This window comes from Oncorhynchus gorbuscha, linkage group LG11 (assembly GCF_021184085.1).
Source record: "Oncorhynchus gorbuscha isolate QuinsamMale2020 ecotype Even-year linkage group LG11, OgorEven_v1.0, whole genome shotgun sequence".
Taxonomy (NCBI): domain Eukaryota; kingdom Metazoa; phylum Chordata; class Actinopteri; order Salmoniformes; family Salmonidae; genus Oncorhynchus; species Oncorhynchus gorbuscha.
This window is the reverse complement of record NC_060183.1, coordinates 6,185,997-6,208,093: the sequence shown is the minus strand read 5'-3', so window position 1 is coordinate 6,208,093 and position 22,097 is coordinate 6,185,997. Positions and strand designations below refer to the sequence as shown.

The window sequence follows — 22,097 nt, the reverse complement described above, 5'->3', positions numbered from 1 at the left end:
GTTCCTAGACCAGTTAACCCACTGTTCCTAGACCAGTTAACCCCTGTTCCTAGACCAGTTAACCCACTGTTCCTAGACCAGTTAACCCACTGTTCCTAGACCAGTTAACCCACTGTTCCTAGACCAGTTAACCCACTGTTCCTAGACCAGTTAACCCACTGTTCCTAGACCAGTTAACCCACTGTTCCTAGACCAGTTAACCCACTGTTCCTAGACCAGTTAACCCACTGTTCCTAGACCAGTTAACCCCTGTTCCTAGACCAGTTAACCCCTGTTCCTAGACCAGTTAACCCCCTGTTCCTAGACCAGTTAACCCCTGTTCCTAGACCAGTTAACCCACTGTTCCTAGACCAGTTAACCCACTGTTCCTAGACCAGTTAACCCACTGTTCCTAGACCAGTTAACCCACTGTTCCTAGACCAGTTAACCCACTGTTCCTAGACCAGTTAACCCACTGTTCCTAGACCAGTTAACCCACTGTTCCTAGACCAGTTAACCCACTGTTCCTAGACCAGTTAACCCACTGTTCCTAGACCAGTTAACCCCTGTTCCTAGACCAGTTAACCCACTGTTCCTAGACCAGTTAACCCACTGTTCCTAGACCAGTTAACCCACTGTTCCTAGACCAGTTAACCCACTGTTCCTAGACCAGTTAACCCACTGTTCCTAGACCAGTTAACCCACTGTTCCTAGACCAGTTAACCCACTGTTCCTAGACCAGTTAACAAACTGTTCCTAGACCAGTTAACCCACTGTTCCTAGACCAGTTAACCCACTGTTCCTAGACCAGTTAACCCACTGTTCCTAGACCAGTTAACAAACTGTTCCTAGACCAGTTAACCCACTGTTCCTAGACCAGTTAAACTGTTCCTAGACCAGTTAACCCACTGTTCCTAGACCAGTTAACCCACTGTTCCTAGACCAGTTAACCCACTGTTCCTAGACCAGTTAACCCACTGTTCCTAGACCAGTTAACCCACTGTTCCCAGGTCGTCATTGAAAATAAGAATTTGTTCTTGACTGACTTTGCCTCGTTAAAGATTAAATACATTTTTTAAACAAGTATACAAAATGGGTTCATACATGCAATATTGACTGTCAAACATCGCTTTAATCACTACTCTCATAGCTGTAAAGGTGCAATGATGACCGACTGTCACTGTGCTGTTTAATCTCTACGGCAGTGATACTCTGAGGTTGTGTGATAGAAACCAGTAGTACTCTGATGCTGTGTGATAGAAACCAGTAGTACTCTGAGGCCGTGTGATAGAAACCAGTAGTACTCTGAGGCTGTGTGATAGAAACCAGTAGTACTCTGATGCTGTGTGATAGAAACCAGTAGTACTCTGAGGCCGTGTGATAGAAACCAGTAGTACTCTGAGGCTGTGTGATAGAAACCAGTAGTACTCTGAGGCTGTGTGATAGAAACCAGTAGTACTCTGAGGCTGTGTGATAGAAACCAGTAGTACTCTGAGGCTGTGTGATAGAAACCAGTAGTACTCTGAGGCTGTGTGATAGAAACCAGTAGTACTCTGAGGCTGTGTGATAGAAACCAGTAGTACTCTGAGGCTGTGTGATAGAAACCAGTAGTACTCTGAGGCTGTGTTATAGTCGTCAGACTGACCAGCTTGTTCTTCCAGGAGAAATTAAAAGATACATATCCACTTTGTTTGAGCTGTGAGCCGCTTCAATAGCTAAACACATGAAACAGCAGAAACCCCCATCACTGTCTACCAACCAGCTCCTCATCACTGTCTACCCCCCCAGCTCCTCATCACTGTCTACCAACCAGCTCCTCATCACTGTCTACCCCCCCCAGCTCCTCATCACTGTCTACCCCCCAGCTCCTCATCACTGTCTACCCCCAGCTCCTCATCACTGTCTACCCCCAGCTCCCCAACACTGTCTACCCCCAGCTCCCCAACACTGTCTACCCCCCAGCTCCTCATCACTGTCTACCCCCCCCAGCTCCTCAACACTGTCTACCCCCAGCTCCTCATCACTGTCTACCCCCAGCTCCTCATCACTGTCTACCCCCAGCTCCTCATCACTGTCTACCCCCAGCTCCTCATCACTGTCTACCAACAAGCTCCTCATCACTGTCTACCAACCAGCTCCTCATCACTGTCTACCAACCAGCTCCCTCATCACTGTCTACCCCCAGCTCCTCATCACTGTCTACCAACAAGCTCCTCATCACTGTCTACCCCAGCTCCTCATCACTGTCTACCAACCAGCTCCTCAACACTGTCTACCCCCAGCTCCTCATCACTGTCTACCAACCAGCTCCTCATAACTGTCTACCCCCAGCTCCTCATCACTGTCTACCCCCCAGCTCCTCATCACTGTCTACCAACCAGCTCCTCATCACTGTCTACCAACCAGCTCCTCATCACTGTCTACCAACCAGCTCCTCATCACTGTCTACCCCCAGCTCCTCATCACTGTCTACCAACCAGCTCCTCATCACGGTCTACCAACCAGCTCCTCATCACTGTCTACCAACCAGCTCCTCATCACTGTCTACCCCCAGCTCCTCATCACTGTCTACCAACCAGCTCCTCATCACTGTCTACCCCCAGCTCCTCATCACTGTCTACCCCCAGCTCCTCATCACTGTCTACCCCCAGCTCCTCATCACTGTCTACCCCCAGCTCCTCATCACTGTCTACCAACCAGCTCCTCATCACTGTCTACCAACAAGCTCCTCATCACTGTCTACCCCCAGCTCCTCATCACTGTCTACCAACCAGCTCCTCAACACTGTCTACCCCCAGCTCCTCATCACTGTCTACCCCCCAGCTCCTCATCACTGTCTACCCCCAGCTCCTCATCACTGTCTACCAACCAGCTCCTCATCACTGTCTACCAACCAGCACCTCATCACTGTCTACCAACCAGCTCCTCATCACTGTCTACCAACCAGCTCCACATCACTGTCTACCCCCCCAGCTCCTCATCACGGTCTACCAACCAGCTCCTCATCACGGTCTACCAACCAGCTCCTCATCACTGTCTACCAACCAGCTCCTCATCACTGTCTACCAACCAGCTCCTCATCACTGTCTACCCCCCAGCTCCTCATCACTGTCTACCAACCAGCTCCTCATCACTGTCTACCCCCCAGCTCCTCATCACTGTCTACCCTCCAGCTCCTCATCACTGTCTACCCCCCAGCTCCTCATCACTGTCTACCAACCAGCTCCTCATCACTGTCTACCAACCAGCTCCTCATCACTGTCTACCAACCAGCTCCTCATCACTGTCTACCAACCAGCTCCTCATCACTGTCTACCAACCAGCTCCTCAACACTGTCTACCAACCAGCTCCCCATCACTGTCTACCCCCCCAGCTCCCCATCACTGTCTACCCCCCAGCTCCCCATCACTGTCTACCCCCCAGCTCCCCATCACTGTCTATCCCCAGCTCCCCATCACTGTCTACCCCCCAGCTCCTCATCACTGTCTACCCCCCAGCTCCTCATCACTGTCTAACCCCCAGCTCCTCATCACTGTCTACCCCCAGCTCCTCATCACTGTCTACCCCCCAGCTCCTCATCACTGTCTACCCCCAGCCCTCATCACTGTCTACCCCCAGCTCCTCATCACTGTCTACCCCCAGCTCCTCATCACTGTCTACCAACCAGCTCCCCATCACTGTCTACCCCCAGCTCCTCATCACTGTCTACCCCCAGCTCCTCATCACTGTCTACCCCCCAGCTCCTCATCACTGTCTACCCCCCAGCTCCTCATCACAGTCTACCCCCCAGCTCCTCATCACTGTCTACCCCCAGCTCCTCATCACTGTCTACCCCCCAGCTCCTCATCACTGTCTACCCCCAGCTCCTCATCACCGTCTACCCCCCAGCTCCTCATCACCGTCTACCCCCAGCTCCTCATCACTGTCTACCCCCAGCTCCTCAACACTGTCTACCCCCAGCTCCTCATCACTGTCTACCAACCAGCTCCTCATCACTGTCTACCAACCAGCTCCTCATCACTGTCTACCCCCCAGCTCCTCATCACTGTCTACCAACCAGCTCCTCATAACTGTCTACCAACCAGCTCCTCATCACTGTCTACCCCCAGCTCCTCATCACTGTCTACCAACCAGCTCCTCATCACTGTCTACCAACCAGCTCCCCATCACTGTCTACCAACCAGCTCCTCATCACTGTCTACCAACCAGCTCCCATCACTGTCTACCCCCCAGCTCCTCATCACTGTCTACCCCCCAGCTCCTCATCACTGTCTACCCCCCAGCTCCCCAACACTGTCTACCCCCAGCTCCCCAACACTGTCTACCCCCCCCCCAGCTCCTCATCACTGTCTACCCCCCAGCTCCTCATCACTGTCTACCCCCCAGCTCCTCATCACTGTCTACCCCCAGCTCCTCATCACTGTCTACCCCCAGCTCCTCATCACTGTCTACCCCCAGCTCCTCATCACTGTCTACCAACCAGCTCCTCATCACTGTCTACCCCCCAGCTCCTCATCACTGTCTACCCCCAGCTCCTCATCACTGTCTACCCCCCAGCTCCTCATCACTGTCTACCCCCAGCTCCTCATCACTGTCTACCAACCAGCTCCTCATCACTGTCTACCAACCAGCTCCTCATCACTGTCTACCAACAAGCTCCTCATCACTGTCTACCCCCAGCTCCTCATCACTGTCTACCAACCAGCTCCTCATCACTGTCTACCAACCAGCTCCTCAACACTGTCTACCCCCAGCTCCTCATCACTGTCTACCAACCAGCTCCTCATCACGGTCTACCCCCAGCTCCTCATCACTGTCTACCAACCAGCTCCTCATCACTGTCTACCCCCAGCTCCTCATCACTGTCTACCAACCAGCTCCTCATCACTGTCTACCCCCAGCTCCTCATCACTGTCTACCAACCAGCTCCTCATCACTGTCTACCAACCAGCTCCTCATCACTGTCTACCAACCAGCTCCTCATCACTGTCTACCAACCAGCTCCTCATCACTGTCTACCAACCAGCTCCTCATCACTGTCTACCCCCCCAGCTCCTCATCACTGTCTACCAACCAGCTCCTCATCACGGTCTACCAACCAGCTCCTCATCACTGTCTACCAAGCAGCTCCTCATCACTGTCTACCAACCAGCTCCTCATCACTGTCTACCCCCAGCTCCTCATCACTGTCTACCAACCAGCTCCTCATCACTGTCTACCCCCAGCTCCTCATCACTGTCTACCCCCAGCTCCTCATCACTGTCTACCCCCAGCTCCTCATCACTGTCTACCAACCAGCTCCTCATCACTGTCTACCAACCAGCTCCTCATCACTGTCTACCCCCAGCTCCTCATCACTGTCTACCAACCAGCTCCTCATCACTGTCTACCAACCAGCTCCTCATCACTGTCTACCCCCCAGCTCCTCATCACTGTCTACCCCCCAGCTCCTCATCACTGTCTACCAACCAGCTCCTCATCACTGTCTACCAACCAGCACCTCATCACTGTCTACCAACCAGCTCCTCATCACTGTCTACCCCCAGCTCCTCATCACTGTCTACCCCCCAGCTCCTCATCACGGTCTACCAACCAGCTCCTCATCACGGTCTACCAACCAGCTCCTCATCACTGTCTACCAACCAGCTCCTCATCACTGTCTACCCCCAGCTCCTCATCACTGTCTACCAACCAGCTCCTCATCACTGTCTACCCCCAGCTCCTCATCACTGTCTACCCCCAGCTCCTCATCACTGTCTACCCCCAGCTCCTCATCACTGTCTACCAACCAGCTCCTCATCACTGTCTACCAACCAGCTCCTCATCACTGTCTACCAACCAGCTCCTCATCACTGTCTACCAACCAGCTCCTCATCACTGTCTACCAACCAGCTCCTCAACACTGTCTACCAACCAGCTCCCCATCACTGTCTACCCCCAGCTCCCCATCACTGTCTACCCCCAGCTCCCCATCACTGTCTACCCCCCAGCTCCCCATCACTGTCTATCCCCAGCTCCCCATCACTGTCTACCCCCCAGCTCCTCATCACTGTCTACCAACCAGCTCCTCATCACTGTCTACCAACCAGCTCCTCATCACTGTCTACCCCCCAGCTCCTCATCACTGTCTACCCCCAGCTCCTCATCACTGTCTACCCCCAGCTCCTCATCACTGTCTACCTCCCAGCCCCTCATCACTGTCTACCCCCCAGCTCCTCAACACTGTCTACCCCCCAGCTCCTCATCACTGTCTACCAACCAGCTCCCCATCACTGTCTACCCCCCCCAGCTCCTCATCACTGTCTACCCCCAGCTCCTCAACACTGTCTACCCCCAGCTCCTCATCACTGTCTACCCCCAGCTCCTCAACACTGTCTACCCCCAGCTCCTCATCACTGTCTACCAACCAGCTCCTCATCACTGTCTACCAACCAGCTCCTCATCACTGTCTACCCCCCAGCTCCTCATCACTGTCTACCAACCAGCTCCTCATAACTGTCTACCAACCAGCTCCTCATCACTGTCTACCCCCCCAGCTCCTCATCACTGTCTACCAACCAGCTCCTCATCACTGTCTACCAACCAGCTCCCCATCACTGTCTACCAACCAGCTCCTCATCACTGTCTACCAACCAGCTCCTCATCACTGTCTACCCCCCAGCTCCTCATCACTGTCCACCCCCCAGCTCCTCAACACTGTCTACCCCCAGCTCCCCATCACTGTCTACCAACCAGCTCCTCATCACTGTCTAGCCCCCAGCTCCTCATCACTGTCTACCCCCAGCTCCTCATCACTGTCTACCAACCAGCTCCCCATCACTGTCTACCCCCAGCTCCTCAACACTGTCTACCAACCAGCTCCTCATCACTGTCTACCCCCCAGCTCCTCATCACTGTCTACCCCCCAGCTCCCCATCACTGTCTACCCCCCAGCTCCTCATCACTGTCTACCCCCCAGCTCCTCATCACTGTCTACCCCCAGCTCCTCATCACTGTCTACCTCCCAGCTCCTCATCACCGTCTACCCCCAGCTCCTCATCACTGTCTACCCCCCAGCTCCTCATCACTGTCTACCCCCAGCTCCTCATCACTGTCTACCCCCCAGCTCCTCATCACTGTCTACCCCCCAGCTCCTCATCACTGTCTACCCCCAGCTCCTCAACACTGTCTACCCCCAGCTCCTGATCACTGTCTACCCCCAGCTCCTCAACACTGTCTACCCCCAGCTCCTCATCACTGTCTACCAACCAGCTCCTCATCACTGTCTACCCCCCCAGCTCCTCATCACTGTCTACCAACCAGCTCCCCATCACTGTCTACCCCCAGCTCCTCATCACTGTCTACCCCCAGCTCCTCATCACCATCTACCCCCAGCTCCTCATCACTGTCTACCCCCAGCTCCTCATCACTGTCTACCCCCAGCTCCTCATCACTGTCTACCCCCAGCTCCTCATCACTGTCTACCCCCCAGCTCCTCATCACTGTCTACCCCCAGCTCCCCATCATCACCATCTACCCCCAGCTCCTCAACACTGTCTACCCCCCAGCTCCTCATCACTGTCTACCCCCAGCTCCTCAACACTGTCTACCCCCCAGCTCCTCATCACTGTCTACCCCCAGCTCCTCATCACTGTCTACCCCCCAGCTCCTCATCACTGTCTACCAACCAGCTCCTCATCACTGTCTACCCCCCAGCTCCTCATCACTGTCTACCCCCAGCTCCTCAACACTGTCTACCCCCCCCAGCTCCTCATCACTGTCTAACCCCCAGCTCCTCATCACTGTCTACCCCCCAGCTCCTCAACACTGTCTACCAACCAGCTCCTCATCACTGTCTACCCCCCAGCTCCTCATCACTGTCTACCCCCCAGCTCCCCATCACCATCTACCCCCAGCTCCTCAACACTGTCTACCCCCAGCTCCTCATCACTGTCTACCAACCAGCTCCTCATCACTGTCTACCAACCAGCTCCTCATCACTGTCTACCCCCCAGCTCCTCATCACTGTCTAACCCCCAGCTCCTCAACACTGTCTACCCCCAGCTCCCCATCACTGTCTACCAACCAGCTCCTCATCACTGTCTACCCCCCAGCTCCTCATCACTGTCTACCCCCAGCTCCCCATCACTGTCTACCCCCCAGCTCCCCATCACTGTCTATCCCCAGCTCCCCATCACTGTCTACCCCCAGCTCCTCATCACTGTCTACCAACCAGCTCCTCATCACTGTCTACCAACCAGCTCCTCATCACTGTCTAACCCCCAGCTCCTCATCACTGTCTACCCCCAGCTCCTCATCACTGTCTACCCCCAGCTCCTCATCACTGTCTACCCCCAGCCCCTCATCACTGTCTACCCCCAGCTCCTCAACACTGTCTACCCCCAGCTCCTCATCACTGTCTACCAACCAGCTCCCCATCACTGTCTACCCCCCCAGCTCCTCATCACTGTCTACCCCCAGCTCCTCAACACTGTCTACCCCCCAGCTCCTCATCACTGTCTACCCCCAGCTCCTCAACACTGTCTACCCCCAGCTCCTCATCACTGTCTACCAACCAGCTCCTCATCACTGTCTACCAACCAGCTCCTCATCACTGTCTACCCCCAGCTCCTCATCACTGTCTACCAACCAGCTCCTCATAACTGTCTACCAACCAGCTCCTCATCACTGTCTACCCCCCAGCTCCTCATCACTGTCTACCAACCAGCTCCTCATCACTGTCTACCAACCAGCTCCCCATCACTGTCTACCAACCAGCTCCTCATCACTGTCTACCAACCAGCTCCTCATCACTGTCTACCCCCCAGCTCCTCATCACTGTCCACCCCCAGCTCCTCAACACTGTCTACCCCCAGCTCCCCATCACTGTCTACCAACCAGCTCCTCATCACTGTCTAGCCCCCAGCTCCTCATCACTGTCTACCCCCAGCTCCTCATCACTGTCTACCAACCAGCTCCCCATCACTGTCTACCCCCAGCTCCTCAACACTGTCTACCAACCAGCTCCTCATCACTGTCTACCCCCCAGCTCCTCATCACTGTCTACCCCCAGCTCCCCATCACTGTCTACCCCCAGCTCCTCATCACTGTCTACCCCCCAGCTCCTCATCACTGTCTACCCCCGGCTCCTCATCACTGTCTACCTCCCAGCTCCTCATCACCGTCTACCCCCAGCTCCTCATCACTGTCTACCCCCAGCTCCTCATCACTGTCTACCCCCAGCTCCTCATCACTGTCTACCCCCAGCTCCTCATCACTGTCTACCCCCCAGCTCCTCATCACCGTCTACCCCCCAGCTCCTCAACACTGTCTACCCCCAGCTCCTCATCACTGTCTACCCCCAGCTCCTCATCACTGTCTACCCCCAGCTCCTCATCACTGTCTACCAACCAGCTCCTCATCACTGTCTACCCCCCAGCTCCTCATCACTGTCTACCAACCAGCTCCCCATCACTGTCTACCCCCCAGCTCCTCATCACTGTCTACCCCCAGCTCCTCATCACCATCTACCCCCAGCTCCTCATCACTGTCTACCCCCAGCTCCTCATCACTGTCTACCCCCCAGCTCCTCATCACTGTCTACCCCCCCAGCTCCTCATCACTGTCTACCCCCAGCTCCTCATCACTGTCTACCCCCCAGCTCCTCATCACCATCTACCCCCCAGCTCCTCAACACTGTCTACCCCCCAGCTCCTCATCACTGTCTACCCCCAGCTCCTCAACACTGTCTACCCCCAGCTCCTCATCACTGTCTACCCCCAGCTCCTCATCACTGTCTACCCCCCAGCTCCTCATCACTGTCTACCAACCAGCTCCTCATCACTGTCTACCCCCCAGCTCCTCATCACTGTCTACCCCCCCAGCTCCTCAACACTGTCTACCCCCCAGCTCCTCATCACTGTCTAACCCCCAGCTCCTCATCACTGTCTACCCCCAGCTCCTCAACACTGTCTACCAACCAGCTCCTCATCACTGTCTACCCCCAGCTCCTCATCACTGTCTACCCCCAGCTCCCCATCACCATCTACCCCCAGCTCCTCAACACTGTCTACCCCCAGCTCCTCATCACTGTCTACCAACCAGCTCCTCATCACTGTCTACCAACCAGCTCCTCATCACTGTCTACCCCCCCCAGCTCCTCATCACTGTCTAACCCCCAGCTCCTCAACACTGTCTACCCCCAGCTCCCCATCACTGTCTACCAACCAGCTCCTCATCACTGTCTAGCCCCCCAGCTCCTCATCACTGTCTACCCCCAGCTCCTCATCACTGTCTACCAACCAGCTCCTCATCACTGTCTACCAACCAGCTCCTCATCACTGTCTACCAACCAGCTCCTCATCACTGTCTACCCCCAGCTCCTCAACACTGTCTACCCCCAGCTCCTCATCACTGTCTACCAACCAGCTACTCATCACTGTCCACCCCCCAGCTCCTCAACACTGTCTACCCCCTAGCTCCTCATCACTGTCTACCCCCCCAGCTCCTCAACACTGTCTACCCCCCTAGCTCCTCAACACTGTCTACCCCAACCAGCGGCTGGTTAGGGGATGATGCTGGCTGACCACAGCTGAGTAGACTAGTGGCTGGTTAGGGGATGATGCTGGCTGACCACAGCTGAGTAGACCAGCGGCTGGTTAGGGGATGATGCTGGCTGACCACAGCTGAGTAGACTAGTGGCTGGTTAGGTGATGATGCTGGCTGACCACAGCTGAGTAGACTAGTGGCTGGTTAGGGATGATGCTGGCTGACGACAGCTGAGTAGACTAGCCGGCTGGTTAGGTGATGATGCTGGCTGACCACAGCTGAGTAGACTAGTGGCTGGTTAGGGGATGATGCTGGCTGACCACAGCTGAGTAGACTAGTGGCTGGTTAGGGGATGATGCTGGCTGACCACAGCTGAGTAGACTAGTGGCTGGTTAGGGGATGATGCTGGCTGACCACAGCTGAGTAGACTAGCCGGCTGGTTAGGTGATGATGCTGGCTGACCACAGCTGAGTAGACTAGTGGCTGGTTAGGGGATGATGCTGGCTGACCACAGCTCACCGAAGGGGACGATGAGTCAGGACAATACATCACCTCACTAAACCAGTTAGTAACTGTGGATCTCAGCTCACCGAAGGGGACGATGATTGGACAGGTGATGCTGTATGTCATGACCACAGTGAAGACGCACATCATCCAGGCATAGGCCGCCCCGAACTGGAACTCATACGCCTGGTGCTGCAGAGCATAGAAATAGAGTTATAGAACTGGAACTCATACGCCTGGTGCTGCAGAGCATAGAAATAGAGTTATAGAACTGGAACTCATACGCCTGGTGCTGCAGAGCATAGAAATAGAGTTATAGAACTGGAACTCATACGCCTGGCGCTGCAGAGCATAGAAATATAGTCATAGAACTGGAACTCATACGTTTGGTGCTGTAAAGTACAGAAATACAATATTAGAATGGCAACTCATTCGCTTAGTGTTGCAGAACATAGAGATATAATTATAGAATTGGGAAAACTTGATGATGCAGAGAGACACACGTTAACAGGAGGATATTATCATATGTCCATAGGGAAGCCTCAGTTCAACAAAAGCATAGCTTGTCATGGTTGGGGTTCATTCCATTTCAATTTAGGAAGTAAATTGAAATTCCAACTTCCTCATTGCTCTCCTTATTGGAATTTCAGTTTACTTCCTGAATTGATTGTTTTGTAATGGATTTGACCCAGAACCAGTAGCATTTCACCAGAGAGGAAGAAGTGAAGCGGCCCCAAATCAGTACATTTATTCTCATTGTTAGAGCGGTCGGTCGACTATCTTGTCACTTTGATATAACTATGTGCATCCTAGTTGCGATGTAGTTTATTATGAGATGTAGTTACTTATGAGATGTAGTTTATTACGAGATGTAGTTAATTATGAGATGTAGTTTATTACGAGATGTAGTTAATTATGAGATGTAGTTTATTACGAGATGTAGTTAATTATGAGATGTAGTTTATTACGAGATGTAGTTAATTACGAGATGTAGTTTATTACGAGATGTAGTTAATTATAAGATGTAGTTTATTATGAGATGTAGTTTATTATGAGATGTAGTTAATTATGAGATGTAGTTAATTATGAGATGTAGTTTATTATGAGATGTAGTTAATTACGAGGTGTAGTTTATTATGTGACTGAGGTCTTCCTGGCCACCAGGTGGCGCTCCTCTACTCACCCTCTTGACGTTGCGTCTCTCTGCAGCAGAGCGAGCCAGACACAGCCGGGTCATATACATGAGCAGACCAGGGATCCTCAGCAGATCCATGGCGTTACCGATGAACGCCGACGCGATGACATAGTTCACAAAGAACGCCCCGTTGTCAGGCAGGAACACACACCTGGGGGGGGGGTACAGGAAATGACATCACAATAATAACATACCTTTTTCACACTATCGTGTCAACCAGAACCATCCTATGCTGGATTTGATATGTTCTGTTCTAGTCACGTGACCATTTCCAGCATGTTTGTGAAACGATGTGGGACGTGTCGCCAGGCCAGTCCAGTACCGGTCGGGACAATAGTGTAAAAGGGGGGTATTAAAGACTAACTTCCCCCTAGAGGACTAAGCTAAAACCCAAAGAACAGACAGATCCGTAAAGACACAATATGATGATAGAATATGGATTCTGATTGTCTGATTGTCAGGTGACAATGATCTCCTCTAGCACAAACAAGGCTAAGATAAGAAATACAATGTTAGATTATGAGGGAAAGACAGGAAATGACATCACAACAACAATATTACTCACTGAATCTCAGACCCTAGGCACTTGTGAGACAATTGAATAGGTGTGGTAACTCATTCTAACCCTGTTGGCCAGGTGTGGCAACTCATTCTAATGACTAACCCCTACCACCAGGCTCCAACCTCCACCTCCAGGCTCCAACCCCCACCGCCAGGCTCCAACCCCCACCGCCAGGCTCCAACCCCCACCGCCAGGCTCCAACCCCCGCCGCCAGGCTCCAACCCCCGCCGCCAGGCTCCAACCCCCACCACCAGGCTCCAACCCCCACCACCAGGCTCCAACCCCCACCACCAGGCTCCAACCCCCACCACCAGGCTCCAACCTCCACCACCAGGCTCCAACCCCCACCGCCAGGCTCCAACCCCCACCGCCAGGCTCCACCCCCACCGCCAGGCTCCAACCCCCACCACCAGGCTCCAACCCCCACCACCAGGCTCCACCGCCAGGCTCTTACCCCCACCACCAGGCTCCAACCCCCACCACCAGGCTCTAACCCCCACCACCAGGCTCTAACCCCCACCACCAGGCTCTAACCCCCACCGCCAGGCTCTAACCCCCACCGCCAGGCTCCAACCCCCACCACCAGGCTCCAACCCCCACCGCCAGGCTCCAACCCCCACCGCCAGGCTCCAACCCCCACCGCCAGGCTCTAACCCCCATCGCCAGGCTCTAACCCCCACCGCCAGGCTCTAACCCCCACCGCCAGGCTCTTACCCCCACCACCAGGCTCCAACCCACACCACCAGGCTCTAACCCCATCAAATTTAGATCTGGACCTTAAAGTCAGTTTCACTCTTCCCCTATAATCTGGTCTGATTTAGACCTGGGACACCAGGTGGTCTGATTTAGACCTGGGACACCAGGTGGTCTGATTTAGACCTGGGACACCAGGTGGTCTGATTTAGACCTGGGACACCAGGTGGTCTGATTTAGACCTGGGACACCAGGTGGTCTGATTTAGACCTGGGACACCAGGTGGTCTGATTTAGACCTGGGACACCAGGTGGTCTGATTTAGACCTGGGACACCAGGTGGTCTGATTTAGACCTGGGACACCAGGTGGTCTGATTTAGACCTGGGACACCAGGTGGTCTGATTTAGACCTGGGACACCAGGTGGTCTGATTTAGACCTGGGACACCAGGTGGTCTGATTTAGACCTGGGACACCAGGTGGTCTGATTTAGACCTGGGACACCAGGTGGTCTGATTTAGACCTGGAACACCAGGTGGTCTGATTTAGACCTGGGACACCAGGTGGACTGATTTAGACCTGGGACACCAGGTGGACTGATTTAGACCTGGGACACCAGGTGGACTGATTTAGACCTGGGACACCAGGTGGTGCAATTACTGGTCAGTATTCCGGATCTTGTAGGATACGATTTGAACAGGGGGGGGCTAGGCTGCTAGGGGTTCAGCTCTTCCTAAAAGACTAAGTTAAACAAAGACCAGCTGGTTCCATTAGGGACACATCAGAATATATGGTGTTCTGATTATAGACAGGTCGAAGATAGATAACTGTTACAAACACCACTAAGATAAGACTGACAGCTTTAGATGTCGAGTCAGAATGTGGCCCGACAAGCCAGAACGTGGCCCGACGAGCCAGAACGTGGCCCGAGGAGCCAGAACGTGGCCCGACGAGCCAGGACGTGGGACAGCAGAGACCACAGTGCACAAGGTAAAGGCTCAAAGCTCTCTAGATGGCGGGAACCTAGGAAAAAACATAGAGAGGAACTAGGAACTGCTACTTACTCAAACCTCACGGCAGCGTCAGCCAGGAAGCGCTTGTCAAACAGCCATCGGAAGAAAACGTCCAGACTGGAAGGAAACAGTTCAGTTGTCAGAGGAATTGGAGTTTAATGATCGTATTAGAGTCCATGGGACCATAAAGGGACAGACTCCAAACACTCAAAACAATGGGACATGATGTGAATCTGCTTGGCACTCAGCATTAAGGAGGTGGATTGTGGGTAAGACCCTGTGATAGACTAGTGTCCTGTCCAGGGGGTGTCCTGGTACATCAAGCCGTCTCTACAGAAGCAGAAGATAGACTAGTGTCCTGTCCAGGGGGTGTCCTGGTACATCAAGCTGTCTCACTACAGAAACAGGAGATAGACTAGTGTCCTGTCCAGGGGGTGTCCTGTACATCAAGCTGTCTCACTACAGAAACAGGAGATAGACTAGTGTCCTGGTACATCAAGCTGTCTCTCTACAGAAACAGGAGATAGACTAGTGTCCTGTCCAGGGGGTGTCCTGGTACATCAAGCTGTCTCACTACAGAAACAGGAGATAGACTAGTGTCCTGTCCAGGGGGTGTCCTGGTACATCAAGCTGTCTCACTACAGAAACAGGAGATAGACTAGTGTCCCGGTACAGCAAGCTGTCTCTCTACAGAAACAGGAGATAGACTAGTGTCCTGGTACATCAAGCTGTTTCACTACAGAAACAGGAGATAGACTAGTGTCCTGTCCAGGGGGTGTCCTGTACATCAAGCTGTCTCACTACAGAAACAGGAGATGGACTAGTGTCCTGTCCAGGGGGTGTCCTGGTACATCAAGCTGTCTCACTACAGAAACAGGAGATAGGCTCCTTGCCCTATGGGCTATTCCTGGCTCATACAAGGCTTCTTATAGGATTGAAAGTTTCATTGAAAGAACATTTTGGTCCATGGCTAGGTCAGGATCTGTGTTCGGGAAACTGTCCCAAAACGTTGTAGCAACGCCAGGATAGTGGGTTCGATTCCCGGGACCACATCTATGTCAAATGTATGCCTACTTTGATATATATATATATATATATATATATATATATATATATATATATATATATATATATATATTATATTATATATATATATATATATATATATATATATATATATATATATATTTGTTTTACTCCATGTGTAACTCTGTGTTGTTGTTTGTGTCGAACTGCTTTGCTTAATCTTGGCCAGGTCGCAGCTGTAAATGAGAACTTGTTCTCAACTAGCTTACCTGGTTAAATAAAAGGTGAAATAAAAATAAAAAAATAACTAAAAATAAATATGATATTAATTTATTTAAAAAAGACATGTAGTACCTGCTGAGTCCTAGAGAGGGCAGCAGTAAGACCATAAAGATGAGGAAGGTGTAACATTTATGCATGGTGGTCCTGTTCTCTCCAGACCTATTAGAATACACGGAAAAGTCAAAACGATCAACATTACATACCCACAGCTCTCTTTATGGCTCTACCAGGTAAGACAGGTCCCAGATCAGTTTGTGCTGGTTCGCCAAATTTCTACATACTGGACCATAGGAGTTGGAAAGACAGCACCAAACAGATCTGGGACCAGGCTAACCAGGTGACAACAGAGAATACTTAGTTAATGATATAATGTAGTTCTTCATTCATTATATATACACAGGACATAAACATCCACTGATCCACTGGTCCGGCAGCCTCCTGCAGCTGTGGAAGATACTGGTCCTCCTGGGTTTCCCCCCCCAGGAGGAATGCACCCTCAAGCAGCACTTTAAATAACTTCCTTTGCGCCGCCGGTATCCTCTTCCGACCTTGGTGAAGTCATCAAACCGGAAACCGGAGGAATGCTGGCTAAATTCCAGGTGAGAATATGTTCCCTCCCCTCAGAAGTCCAGTAAGAGCTGCCTGCACTGTACCCTGCTTGAGAAAGCTGCAGTAAGGGATGAGTTCCGTCTCTCTCTCGCTGAAAGGCTGAGGGAGAATGAGCCTCTTCTGAGCTCAGAGGATTCCATGGACCCAGGAGTGGGCATCTATTAGCTCAGAGGATCCCATGGACCAGAAGTGGGCATCTATCAGCTCAGAGGATTCCATGGACCCAGAAGTGGGCATCTATCAGCTCAGAGGATTCCATGGACCCAGAAGTGGGCATCTATCAGCTCAGAGGATTCCATGGACCCAGAAGTGGGCATCTATCAGCTCAGAGGATTCCATGGACCCAGAAGTGGGCATCTATCAGCTCAGAGGATTCCATGGACCCAGAAGAAGGCATCTATCAGCTCAGTGCTCTGCTCAGTGCTCCACATCTGCTACCCTCCGCCAGCAATGGCGTGCATCATGCCTGGGTCACTTTACAGCCGTGACGCCTGGGCCACATTACAGCCGTGACGCCTGGGCCACATTACAGCCGTGACGCCTGGGCCACTTTACAGCCGTGAAGCCTGGGTCACTTTACAGCCGTGAAGCCTGGGTCACTTTACAGCCGTGAAGCCTGGGTCACTTTACAGCCGTGAAGCCTGGGTCACTTTACAGCCGTGAAGCCTGGGTCACTTTACAGCCGTGAAGCCTGGGTCACTTTACAGCCGTGACGCCTGGGCCACTTTACAGCCGTGATGCCTGGGTCACTTTACAGCCGTGAAGCCTGGGTCACTTTACAGCCGTGAAGCCTGGGTCACTTACAGTCGACACAACAAGCAGCTCGAGTGATTCCACATAAGTTACCTGCAGTGCATCCTGGGATTCACCTGGTGCGACCGTGTGACCCATACAGAAATACTTGGTAAGACCAACTATAAGAGTATGGAGGCCATGGTCCCCCAGCACCAACTATAAGAGTATGGAGGCCATGGTCCCCCAGCACCAACTATAAGAGTATAGAGAATGGAGGCCATGGTCCCCAGCACCAACTGTAAGAGTATCGAGGCCATGGTCCCCCAGCACCAACTGTAAGAGTATAGAGGCCATGGTCACCCAGCACCAACTGTAAGAGAATGGAGGCCATGGTCACCCAGCACCAACTGTAAGAGAATGGAGGCCATGGTCACCCAGCACCAACTGTAAGAGAATAGAGAATGGAGGCCATGGTCCCCAGCACCAACTGTAAGAGAATAGAGAATGGAGGCCATGGTCCCACAGCACCAACTGTAAGAGTATAGAGTATGGAGGCCATGGTCCCACAGCACCAACTGTAAGAGTATCGAGAATGGAGGCCATGGTCCCCCAGCACCAACAATAAGAGAATGGAGGCCATGGTCACCCAGCACCAACTATAAGAGTATGGAGGCCATGGTCCCCCAGCACCAACTATAAGAGTATGGAGGCCATGGTTACCCAGCACCAACTATAAGAGTATGGAGGCCATGGTCACCCAGCACCAACTATAAGAGTATGGAGGCCATGGTCACCCAGCACCAACTATAAGAGTATGGAGGCCATGGTCCCCCAGCACCAACTATAAGAGTATGGAGGCCATGGTCACCCAGCACCAGCGGCGCTGGCTTGGGCATGTCATTAGAATGTCTCAGGAGTGCTCGCCGCAGAAGATCCTGTATGGCCAGCTATACTTCAGCCCTAGGGGGTGGGTGGGCAGATGAAAACGCTGCTGAAGAAGTGCAACATCAACCCCACAGACCTAGAGGATGCTGCTGCCGACCGTTCCAGCTGGCGACAGCTCTGCCAGAACGGTGGTCAGAGGTGGACAGAGGTGGTTAGGAGGAGAGGAGCACAAAGAGACAGCAAAAACAGCTCAGGAGTTTGTGGGTCTCGTAAATATTAAATAGTCTGGGTGGCTATTTGATTAATTGTTCAGCAGTCTTATGGCTTGTGGGTAGAAGCTGTTAAGGAGCCCTTTGGACCTAGACTTGGCGCTCCGGTACCGCTTGCCGTACGGTAGTAGAGAGAACAGTCTATGTCTTGGGTGGGCCTTCCTCTGACACCGTCTAGTATATGGGTCCTGGATGGCAGGAAGCTTGGCCCCAGTGGTGTACTGGGCCATACACACTGTAGCACTGCCTAGCAGTTGCCATACCAGGCGGTGATGCAGCCAGTCAGGATGCTCTCGATGGTGCAGCTGTAGAACTTTTGAGGATCTAGGGACCCATGACAAATCTTTTCAGTCTCCTGAGGGGGAAGGGGCGTTGTCGGGCCTCCTTTTCCTGTAATCCACGATCAGCTCTTTTTGTCTTGATCACGTTGAGGGAGAGGTTGTTGTCCTGGCACCACACGGCCAGGTCTCTCACCAAATAATTCACTGTTAACTCAGAAGTGGGAGTCATCATCAGATACAATGGACTAGCATAACGTGTGTGAGTCGTACCGTGTCCAGTATGTGTGTGAGAGAGAGAGAATGATACCGTGTCCAGTGTGTGTGTGAGAGAGAGAGAGAATGATACCGTGTCCAGTGTGTGTGTGTGTGAGAGAGAATGATACCGTGTCCAGTGTGTGTGTGAGTGAGAGAGAATGATACCGTGTCCAGTGTGTGTGTGAGTGAGAGAGAATGATACCGTGTCCAGTGTGTGTGTGAGTGAGAGAGAATGATACCGTGTCCAGTGTGTGTGTGAGTGAGAGAGAATGATACCTTGTCCAGTGTGTGTGTGAGTGAGAGAGAATGATACCGTGTCCAGTGTGTGTGTGAGCGAGAGAGAATGATACCGTGTCCAATGTGTGTGTGCGAGAGAGAATGATACCGTGTCCAGTGTGTGTGAGTGAGAGAGAATGATACCGTGTCCAGTGTGTGTGTGTGAGTCGTACAGTGTCCAGTGTGTGTGTGAGTGAGAGAGAATGATACCGTGTCCAGTGGGCCTCGAAGAAGGCAGAGTAGTATACGATGGTGGGTAGCAGGGCGGAGAAGGCCCACAGCAGCAGGGTGGGGAAGAACTGGGTCACAATGGGGTTCTGGAGGAGGAGAGGGAGGAGAGGTAGAGGATGAGGAAGAAAGGGAGAGAGGTAGAGGATGAGGAAGAAAGGTAGGGGATGAGGAAGAAAGGTAGAGGATGAGGAAGAGTGGTAGAGGATGAGGAAGAGGTAGAGGATGAGGAAGAGAGCAGGAGGGTAGAGGATGAGGAAGAGGGTAAAGGGGAGGAAGGAGAGGAAGAGAGGAAGGAGAGGAAGAGAGGGAGGAGAGGTAGAGGATGAGGAAGAGTGGTAGAGGATGAGGAAGAGTGGTAGAGGATGAGGAAGAAAGGGAGGATGAGGAAGAAAGGTAGAGGATGAGGAAGAAAGGTAGAGGATGAGGAAGAAAGGTAGAGGATGAGGAAGAAAGGTAGAGGATGAGGAAGAAAGGTAGAGGATGAGGAAGAAAGGTAGAGGATGAGGAAGAAAGGTAGAGGATGAGGAAGAAAGGTAGAGGATGAGGAAGAGTGGTAGAGGATGAGGAAGAGGTAGAGGATGAGGAAGAAAGGTAGAGGATGAGGAAGAAAGGTAGAGGATGAGGAAGAAAGGTAGAGGATGAGGAAGAGTGGTAGAGGATGAGGAAGAGGTAGAGGATGAGGAAGAGAGGAAGGAGAGGTAGAGGATGAGGAAGAGTGGTAGAGGATGAGGAAGAGAGGTAGAGGAAGAGAGGTAAAGGAAGAGAGGAAGGAGAGGAAGAGAGGAAGGAGAGGAAGAGAGGGAGGAGAGGTAGAGGATGAGGAAGAGTGGTAGAGGAAGAGGAACAGAGGTAGAGGATGGAGGGGTGGAATATTGCAGATGAAGGTTAACAGTTAAGGTTAGTTATAGTACACAGACTAATGCCCCTTTTCCACTATCGTGTCAACCAAACCATACTCTGCTGGCTCCTGTCCAGCTCAGATACAGCATGGTGGGTGTGTAACCAGTCCGGTGGAGGCTTGATTCAGTCGTGTGAAAAGGGTCAAACTGATCTGCATCCCAAATGGCACTTTATTTCCTTATATAGTGCACTAAATAGGGAATAGGGTGCACTAAATAGGGAATAAGGTGCACTAAATGGGGAATAGGGTGCACTAAATAGGGAATAGGGTGCACTACATAGGGAATAGGGTGCACTACATAGGGAATAGGGTGCACTAAATAGGGAATAGGGTGCACTAAATAGGGAATAGGGTGCACTAAATAGGGAATAGGGTGCACTAAATAGGGTGCACTAAATAGGGAATAGGGTGCACTAAATAGGGAATAGGGTGCACTAAATAGGGAATAGGGTTCACTAAATAGGGTGCACTAAATAGGGAATAGGGTTCACTAAATAGGGTGCACTAAATAGGGAATACGGTGCACTAAATAGGGTTCACTAAATAGGGTGCACTAACTAGGAAATAGGATGCACTAAATAGGGTGCACTAACTAGGGAATAGGATGCACTAAACAGGGAATAGGGTGCACTAAATAGGGAATAGGGTGCTGTTTGGGACACACACTGACATTCAACCTCCTGAGCTTCAGAAAGAGAGGTCAAAGGTGACTCACGTTGAGGTACTCGACAGGCTTGGTGACGTTGAACTTGTCCATGGTGGAGATGATGATGGCGGGGGTTGTGAGGAAGAAGAGGAGGAGGAAGAGGATACAGTTGATGATGAAGCATCTCAGCCACCAGGGGAACCCTCCAACTGACAGATGCTCCCTGGGAGAAACCAGGAGAGGACAGGTCAATCAATCAATATAGAACACAAAATGATCATCCTTACAGGGTTTATACACATTTTCACAGATTGAAAAGTTTTTAAAAATCCATTACTTCTCCATGACTTTTAACCAAATGTCCATGACCAACAACAGTCTGCGCCTCTATTTACAGAGTCCTCTGTAATTATTGTGACAGCGACACATTGTTTGTTGTTTTGGCTCTGCACTCCAGCACTTTGGATTTGAAAATACAACGACAATGAGGTTAAAGGTCAGACTGTCAGCTTAAGTTTTAAGGTATTTTCATCCATATCAGGTGAACCGTTTACCAATTATAGCAGTGTTTGTACCTAGTTTAGTGTCTGGTCCCATATTCCTAGCACCCAATCACTACCCCCTGTATATAGCCTCCACATTGACTCTGTACCGGTACCCCCTGTATATAGCCTCCACATTGACTCTGTACCGGTACCCCCTGTATATAGCCTCCACATTGACTCTGTACCTGTACCCCCTGTATATAGCCTCCACATTGACTCTGTACCTGTACCCCCTGTATATAGCCTCCACATTGACTCTGTACCGTAATACCCTGTATATAGCCTCCACATTGACTCTGTACCGTAATACCCTGTATATAGCCTCCACATTGACTCTATACCGTAATACCCTGTATATAGCCTCCACATTGACTCTGTACCGTAATACCCTGTATATAGCCTCCACATTGACTCTGTACCGGTACCCCCTGTATATAGCCTCCACATTGACTCTGTACCTGTACCCCCTGTATATAGCCTCCACATTGACTCTGTACCTGTACCCCTTGTATATAGCCTCCACATTGACTCTGTACCGTAATACCCTGTATATAGCCTCCACATTGACTCTGTACCGTAATACCCTGTATATAGCCTCCACATTGACTCTGTACCGTAATACCCTGTATATAGCCTCCACATTGACTCTGTACCATAGTATAGCCTCCACATTGACTCTGTAC

The 22,097-nt window shown here is 51.8% G+C and overlaps 1 protein-coding gene across 1 annotated transcript in view; it reads right to left on the bottom strand.

The window, feature by feature from the left end:
• LOC123989594 (CSC1-like protein 2) overlaps positions 1 to 22,097 on the bottom strand; it is a 94,959-nt gene that overhangs the window by 11,519 nt on the left and 61,343 nt on the right. Inside the window, exons 15-20 of the mRNA XM_046290719.1 lie at positions 20,939 to 21,092; positions 19,302 to 19,408; positions 15,854 to 15,940; positions 14,525 to 14,590; positions 12,195 to 12,357; positions 11,098 to 11,203 (exon numbers count right to left, since the gene is read on the bottom strand). Of these exons, the coding sequence (XP_046146675.1) occupies positions 11,098 to 11,203; positions 12,195 to 12,357; positions 14,525 to 14,590; positions 15,854 to 15,940; positions 19,302 to 19,408; positions 20,939 to 21,092 (683 nt within the window). The remainder of the gene's footprint in view (positions 1 to 11,097; positions 11,204 to 12,194; positions 12,358 to 14,524; positions 14,591 to 15,853; positions 15,941 to 19,301; positions 19,409 to 20,938; positions 21,093 to 22,097) is intronic.